General features: G+C 36.4%; 1 protein-coding gene across 1 annotated transcript; it reads left to right on the plus strand.

Moving 5' to 3' along the window:
• Positions 1 to 6,104: 6,104 nt before the first annotated feature.
• LOC122043692 lies at positions 6,105 to 7,986 on the plus strand. Its single transcript, XM_042604290.1, has 5 exons — positions 6,105 to 6,445; positions 6,525 to 6,654; positions 6,722 to 6,897; positions 7,824 to 7,875; positions 7,981 to 7,986. Exons 1-5 carry the CDS (start codon positions 6,399 to 6,401, stop codon positions 7,984 to 7,986), a joined length of 411 nt encoding a protein of 136 aa, XP_042460224.1. The 5' UTR covers positions 6,105 to 6,398.
• Positions 7,987 to 8,887: the final 901 nt, after the last annotated feature.

Genomic DNA, 8,887 nt, shown 5'->3' on the forward strand with positions numbered 1-8,887 from the left:
GAAACGGATGTGAACATAGTACCTTCCAAAGTCAGAACTCTCTACTCATATAGAATTGCTGAATAGGCGTAAGCCTATTTTGAAGCATATTCGGATTCGGGTAGTCCAGCACATATGCTGAAGAGAGACAATGATAAGTTGGACAGAAATTCACTTGTTTGTGGGTTATCCTAGAGAAATGAAAGTAGGTTTATAGTCTTAAAAATCAGAAGGTCATTGTTAGCATCAATGACCGATTTTTAGAAAAGGACTATATAATGAACCACGTGCTCATAAGTAAATTTGTTCTTAAGGAAATAATAAAGGATATGTCTAACCTAGTACCAACTGTACAAGATGAGATACCACAAGAAAACTGCAACACGTATCACAAATGATACACAATTGCAGAAAGTGTCTTGTCGTAGTGGGAGGGTTGTTAGGCAACCTAAATAGGTTCATGTTTTGGGAGAGTTTTTGGACTCAATCCCTGGAGGACATGAACCTGATCTCTGGTCATATGATGAAGCACTCCAAGATAAAGATGCAGCATCTTGGCAAAGAGTAATGAATAACAGAATTAAAATATATGTATTCTAATGAAATCTGGAAGCTTGTAGAATCACCAAATGGTGTAAAAGCCATTGGGTGTAAAAAGGTCTATAATAGGAAAAGAGAGATAAACAGGAAGGTAGTAACTTTCAAAGCAAGGCTTGATAAAAAAGGAAACTTTTTCACTGGCAGCCATGCTTAAGTCTATCCAGATTCTTTTATCTATTTGGCAAGTGGATGTCAAGACAGCATTCCTTAATGGAAGTCTTGAAGAAAGCATCCATATAAAGCAACCAGAAGGGTTCATTGCAAAGGGCTAAGAGCATCTTGTGTGCAAGCTCAATCAGTCTATGGACTGAGGAAAAGCTTCAAGGTCTTGGAACATCCGGTTTATCAAAGTAATCCAGATCTATGGATTTAGTAACCGGATAAGTCTTGTGTATACAAAAGGTGTGATGGAAGCGTGGTGGTATTTCTTGTACTATAAGTAGATAATATTTTTGGTAGTTGGAAACAATATCAAAATGTTGTCAGAAGTAAGGGTATGGTTGTCCAAACAATTCGATATAAAGGACTTGGGAGAATGTATATATTCTTGAGATCAAAGTAATAAGTGATCGCAAGAAAAGAATATTTTACTTATCCCAAGCTTCATATATCAGAAAAATCCTTGCTCGTTTTAAGCATGCAAAACTCCAAGAAAGGTTTCTTACCTTTTCAGGATGGAGTAACTTTATCTAAAGATATGTCTCTGTAGACATCAAAGGAGATAAAGGAAATAAAGGAAGCCTAATTTATGCTATGCACGAGATCAGAAATCTGTTTTGCCAAGGGCATAGTTAGCAGATATCAAAGTAACCCTGGACAAGGAAAGTGGATTGCAGTAAAGCATATATTGAAGTACCTTAGAGGCACTAGAGATTATATGCTAGCTTACAAGGCAGTTAATTTAGTCCTTGTGGGTTGCATGGATTTTGATTTCCAATCGGATAGGGACAATAATAAGTCAACCTCAGGGTTTTGTGTTTACTTTAGGAGGTAAAGTCATAACTATGGAAAAGTGATAAGCATAGGTGTTTTTCTGGACTCCACCATAGAAGCTTAGTATATGGCAAGCCTTTGAGGTAGCCATAAAAGCTGAAAGACTCAATAACCTCAAGATAGATTTAGATATGATTTCTGGTTTGTCCAAAGATTATAACAATTTATTGTAATAATGTTGGTGCAGTAGCAAACTCGAAGAAACCATAAGTCTATAAGGCAAGTAAACACAATAGAGCGCAAGTACCACCCAATACGAGAAATCGTATAACGAGGAGAAGTTGTTGCCGCCTAGATTGCATCAGATGATAACCTAAGGTCCTTAAGGCAAGAGCTTTTTGAAAGACATGGGAATCAGATGTATGGCAGCAGATATAGCAGCTTAGTCTTTTAGTATAAGTGGGAGATTGTTAGAGTGTATACTAAAAGTCTAGCTTTTGGTATAAACATTTATCTAGAAATAAGAATCACATTGGTCAAATGTCTACATTTATAATAAATGTAGTTGCTCAATTAATTTATATTATAGATAGCATGGTGTGTGGTGTCACACACAGAAGATCATGTTATCGGTTCCTTATAAATTATAAATAGTAGCTCACGACCAAGGTGGAAAGGAACAAACCATTGGAAGGTCGTAGTGTAATTAGGTATTAGTTTATCTTAACTATATAATTACACTAGTACACTTAGAGTGTATTGAGTAGGACCATTTGAGGTCGTTCCTTTTATACTGACTTTATGAAGGAACAAAGACCTCAGTTATTATGGAAGTGTGTGCTCTTAATCCTAATATAATAACAAGCACATATATTTAATATTTATTTCTTTAATTTATCAATGGGTGAGATTTAGTTCGATGAATCAATAAGCCCGATAAGTTGGGAAATGATATCACTTATAGTGTGTGTTGTTGATTATAGAACGAAATTGTGTCCTAGTAATCTAGGTTGAGAATGTCCCCAAGAGGAGCTCATAAGGATTGTCATGTTAAACCCTGCAGGTGGACTTAGTCCGACATGACGATAAAGTTGAGTGGTACTACTTGAGCTAGATATTAATTAAGTGAGTTGTCAGAACTTACTTAATTAGTGGACATTGTTATCTTAAACACGGAGACTAACACACTCATGATAAGAAGGAGCCCAAATGTAATTTGGGATTGGTGCGTAGTTCAATAATAGTTCTTGGTTGAATGAATTATTATTGATGAAATTAAGTTGTGTGTTGCGAACATGGGATGCTTAATTTCATCGGAGACCAAAACCAATTCCTCCTCTCGGTCCCTATCGTAGCCTCTAGTATATAGAGATTTATACCCACCGATACCCACCTTCTTACCCATCCAATGGGGCCGGCCAAGCTAGCTTGGAACCCAAGCTAGGGCCAAGACCAAGTGGATGAGCCATGTAGGTGGCCGGCCAAAGCATGGGTCCCAAGCTTAGGTGGCCGGCCACTAGAATATTAAAAAGGATTTTTATTAAAATTATTTCTTATGTGGATATCATGATTTTAAAAGAGAGTTTAAAAATTAAAAATTTCCTTTTATAGCTTTCTACAAAAGATTAAGAGAAGAGATTAATCTCTTTCCTTATTTGTAGTTTAAAAGGATGTTTTAATTTTTGGTAAAAACTTTCCTTATTTGTAAATCATCTACATGTTTAAAAGAAAGTTTAAAATTTGAAATCTTTCCTTATTTGTTGATTAAAGAAGGATTTTAAATTTTAAGAAAAACTTTCCTTTTTAACCATGTTCATGATTTAAAAGAAAGTTTAAAAATTAAATATTCTCTTTTATAAGTTTCTACAAGAGATTAAGAAAAGATTTGATATCTTTCATTATTTATAGATTAAAAGAGATTTTAATTTTTAGAGATAACTTTCTTTTTACCCACATGTTTAAAAGAAAGATTTTAATTTATTAAATTTCCTTTTTATAAACCAATCATGAAGGGATTAAATTATTGGAGAAATTTTATAAATTTCCGGAAACAAATTAGGAAGTTTTAATTCTTGTTTTAATTAAAACTTTCCTTGATTTGGGGTTTGAGGTGGCCAGCTATTGTATTTGAAAAAGAAAATTATTTTTAATTAAATAATTTTTCCTTTTCAATGGAAAAAGAATTAAGGAAATTTTTATTAAATTTTCCTTATTTGCCAAGACCAAGGATTATAAAAGAGGGGGTAGAGAAGGCTTCATGGTTAATGATCTCTATTATTTTCCTTCCTCTCCTCTTTGGTTTTGGTGGCCGGCCCTATTTCTCTCCTCTCCTCTTGTTGGCCGAAACATATCTCTTGGTGGAGCTTTTGTTAGTGGCCGGATCAAGGAAGGAGAAGAAGGAGAGAAAGCAAGCCTCGTTTCTAGCATCCCTTGGAGCATGGTGGTGGTGGCCGAACCTCTTCATCCTAGAAGATGTTTTGATGGCCGAAACTTGCAAGGAAGAAGAAGGTGATTGGTGGTTTCTCATCTCGGAAGATCGTTGCCCACACAACGTCCGAGGTTAGAAGAGGAATACGGTAGAAGATCAAGAGGTCTTTCTAGAAGGTATAACTAATAGTTTTTCCTTTCCGCATCATACTAGTTATTTATGGAAATAATACCAAATACAAGAGGCTTACGATTCTAGTATTTCGAATATGTTTTTCGAAGTTGTGTTCTTTTGTTTTATTTTTCCTTGTGATTTGATTGTTCTTTTCGGTTAACCTAAAGTTATTTTAGGAAATTAAATATTAGATTTCTATAAAAGGTTTTGTCTAATCGGTGGTGGTTGCTCCCATATCCAAGAAGGTCATGTGCCTCGCCACGTCAGTTCTGGGAACCAATTATGGAAATTAATATTTAATGGAATTAATAACTTAAGGTGATTTGGGTCGAACGTGTTAAGTTCCGCAGGAGATCAAGTCAAAACCTAAAAGAACAAATAGATTAAGTTTTGGATCAAACGTGTTAAGTTCCGCAGGCGATCCAAAATTTAATTTAAAAGAACACATAGTAGTTAGGAAAAGGTTCAGACCTTTGTACAAAATTTTTGTACAGTGCAACCTCTAGGTTTTCCGAGTAGCAACCAACAGTTGATGGCGGCGTCGCGGACGAGGTTGAGCGCGTCTGCCTGGAGCACGTTGAAGCGGTCGACGGCGACATGGGCCTGGACGAGGCGGCTGCTGTGCGCGGGCTGCTCGAAGCCCGACACCGTCGCCACGCCGAGCGGCACGCCGTGGTACATCACATCGAGCGCTGCCGCCTCGTACCGGATTCCCACCTTGTTGGGGTTGTCCGCGATGAAGAGCAGAGAGATGTTGAGGGAGAGGTTGGCCGCGGGGGGATTCCTGAGAGGGGTATGTGCGGCTAAGAAAGAGCTGCCGGCCGGTGGTGAGGAAGAAGAGACGGCCGGCGGTGGGAGGTCGCGTGCCCTAGCCGCGCGAGAGGAGATGATGTCACGAACAGAAAGGAATCACCAGTCTTCGCATGGGTAAAAGGAAACGAAGTTTTAATCTGGGCCATCCATATTGTGATGAAGATGGATGAAGATCCAGCCGTCAGATCTTGAGATAAGCGGTCTAGATCACTTAAGATTGAAATGATAACTTACCAGTAGACAACGTTTTTTAAAAATCATTATCGTAGACACTAAAAAAAGGCTAATAGACAACGCTTTTTACGAAGCATTGTCTTAGATCCGTAAAAATCACTAATAGACAACGGTTTTTAGAAAAGCGTTATCTATTAATAAGAAAATAATGAAATAGACAACGCTTTTCACTAAAAGCGTTGTTAAAAAAAAATAGACAACGTTTTTTATAAAAAGCATTGTCATTTAAGTATTGTAGAATCCCAATTTTCTTGTAGTGGCTGAAAAGTTAAAGACGGAATTTGCATTATGGTGTCAAATCTATGTAAGTTAGAGAATAATTTTAATTTCTTACATCCATATTAAATTATCAGAGGCTTATTTTATATTCTACTATTGTTATAGGTGTCTGATCGAAGAATATCAAATGTGCAAGATTCCAGGATAATCAATCTTGCATCAGGACCTCTCCGTAAGATAGTAGTCTACTCTAGCTACTATGTTAATGGTTTTAAATTTTACATAACACAACGGGATTCACGTAGACTAACTTTTAATTCGGGTGTTTGTGTGAAAGGATCTATCAACAACAATAATTCTGAGTTTGATTATTATGGGAGACTTGAAGAAGTCATAGAAGTTGAATATCCTGCTTTACCCATCAAAAGATGTGTGTTATTTAAATGTTCTTGGTATGATCCGACTCCAAGAACAGGTACCAGAATACATCCAAACTACAATTTAGTTGAGGTAAATGCAAACAAAAGCTTCAACAAGTATGAACCTTTCATTTTTGTTGACGAAAATAGCTAGAGTCCCACAAAGAGGAGTAGAGCTAGTGAATGGTTAGCAGTTTGCCGAACAAAGCCACGCTCTACCATAGAAATGCCCAACTCTATCGTGTACCAAAACCACGATGCATTTCAAAATGATACAGTGGAGATATATTCGGTAGATTCTCAGATTCAATCAACATCTTAATTACTTGTAGATGTTAATGTACCTTATGAGGAGATAGATGATGGAGAAATATCCAGCAGTGAGGAGCTTATTGAACATACAGAGTCTAGTGAGGAGGATCTCCAAAATGTTAATGATTAAAATTGTTATATATCCAGATTAAGCATTGTTCAGTTAAATTTTAGATCTAAATATTCATAGTTATATCACTTGTCTTACTCTATTAGTCATTATTATTTGTTTGATTAAACCTAGTGTGCATGCGTATGTGTTATAATGTAATTCTGCAGATATAGACATGTCTGATGCTGGTGGCCAGATTGTTCTACGGATTATCGGGGGTTGGTAAGTATTGGTGTTATTAGTCTTATTCGCTGCATCTATTTTTTTAACATATTTGGTTTATTTTATTTGTTAAATGCAGTTTTACCCCAGATGGTCATAGAGTAGCTGCATACATCACCTCGAAATTTAAAGAGCGATTTAGTCCCGCTGGTACTACATGGAAGCGGGTAGACCCAGATATGAAGCAATTTTATTACGATGAGTTTTTGGTAAGACAATTTAATTATCATGATTTTGTTATATTTTTTATAATAATTTGTGAATGTATTATTGCAGAAAAGATATACTTGGGAGACAGAGCACGAGGCAGAATTTTATGCTACCTGGAACGCAGCTTGTGCCAAACTATACAAAGACATGCTATATAAAGCAAGACAAAAGGGAATAAAACCATCCTATGCACCTGAGAACATTTGGGATGCATGGCGAGCCATTTGGGCTGCAGACAAATGGCAGGAAAATGTAATGAAAGCTCGAGCCAATAGAAAGAGTGAGCTGGTTGGCCCTAGTACCGGAGCGACAAAACATACCGCTGGATCCCGATCGATCGTCGAGCATGCCTTAGACTTGGTTAGTTTCCAATTTTAAAATTCTATAAGAGTTTTGTACCTAGACTATATCGATGGAATTATTTACATTCTTTAATATTCAAGAACATGATCTACAGCGACCTCCTACTTGTTGGGAGATATTTACCAAGACACAAAAGTCAAAAGATGACAACTTTATAGATCGTCGATCATCGGCATTAGACGTAAGATTCTACACTTGAATATATTTAACTATTAACAATGATTATCTATCATTTTAGTAAATATCTGACAATACTTTTTTTTTAATGTAAATAGGAAGAAATTGCTGCTAGGGTTGTATAGGCGTCTCAGCCTAGTTTAGAGGGAGGTGAGGAGCAGACTCTATCCACTGACCAAATAAATGAAATTTATTATGATGTGGTTGGTGGAAGGAAAAAGACCTCCACCCTATATGGTCTTGGGGCTCAGGCGAGAGTTGTATATGATCAGGCGATGGCTCCTAGGGCCAGGGGTCGTCCCAGCACATCATCGAGTGCATCCGAATCATCTGCTAGAGTAGAGGTCTTAGAACAGGAAAACGCAGATTTGAAGACTCGACTCTCGACCTTGGAGGCTGAATTTCGAGCAGAGCGGCAATCGCGATTGGATCTTGAGAAAATTGGGCGGGATATGCAGGCCTTCTTGGATCAAATGAGTGCAACGCCGCATCGTTTTGCCTCTCAGGAGACTCAAGACCCTAATAATCCTCCTGATCCATAGATTGTGATAGGTATCTTGATGTTTAATTTTTTAAGTTTTTTTTTCACTAATGAAACTATGTCTAACATTGTATTATATCTTTTCAGGAACGTTGATGTCTATACAACACCATCATCATATAACCAAACTAGCTTTCAGGTATGTAAAATAAATTCATAATATTAAATTTAATATGTTACTCATAATTGTGAATTAGTTTATTCTTTGTTTTATTAGTAATCTATCGTATTAACATTTTTGCAGGATTGATTACTACTTGCTAGCTTAGGATTGGATTTTCTTTGCTAGATGGTGTTGTATTGTGTTTTTAAATTTCAGATGTTGTAGTACTATACAATTAGGTGTTTATGGTTGGAGATGTTTGGATATTTATCTATGTTTTTTTGATTGGATGTTTAGTTTAAGTTTTGTGCTTGGATAAAGTTTTTTTTATGAATATATTGTTATTTGGTGAGTTTTGTGTTATTTGTATGTGATAGTTTAGATTATTATAAAATGTAAACAAGGATGACTGCAGGAACAAAAATGTGCTACTGAAATCTCCAGGTATTAGAGATGGAATTTTAAAATTCCGTCTCTAATTTCACCATGGAAAATACTGTTATAACGATATCTAGCGACGGAACTTTAATTTTCCGTCGCTGATTGCCCTGAAATTGTTTGAAATGTCGATGCCTTACGACGGAATATTTAAGTTCCGTCTCTAATTAGAGACGGAACGTAAATATTCCGTCTCTAATTAGAGATGGAATTTAAATTCCGTCTTTAATTAGAGACGGAATTTAAATGTTCCGTCTCTAATTAGAGACGGAATTTTAATCAAATCATAGAGAAGATTTTACTATTAGCGACTGATGATTAAATTCCCATCTCTAATATTTTAGAGACAGAATATATATTCCGTCGCTAAAGTTAGAGACGGATATATTCCGTCTCTAATTAGCGACGGAATTTATATTCCGTCTCTAAATACAGCCAGCGACACAATTTGTATCGACGCAATGATTCCGTCGCTAATCAGTCGCTAAACTAGTTTAGCGACGGAATTTTCCGTCTCTAATACTGAATTTTTTTGTAGTGATATATCCGACCCAAGACCGAGTTCAGATCAAGCCAACAAGTTTAAGGGCGTAGTCACATAACTACGGTT

Source organism: Zingiber officinale, chromosome 2A, assembly GCF_018446385.1.
Source record: "Zingiber officinale cultivar Zhangliang chromosome 2A, Zo_v1.1, whole genome shotgun sequence".
Classification (NCBI taxonomy): Eukaryota; Viridiplantae; Streptophyta; class Magnoliopsida; order Zingiberales; family Zingiberaceae; genus Zingiber; species Zingiber officinale.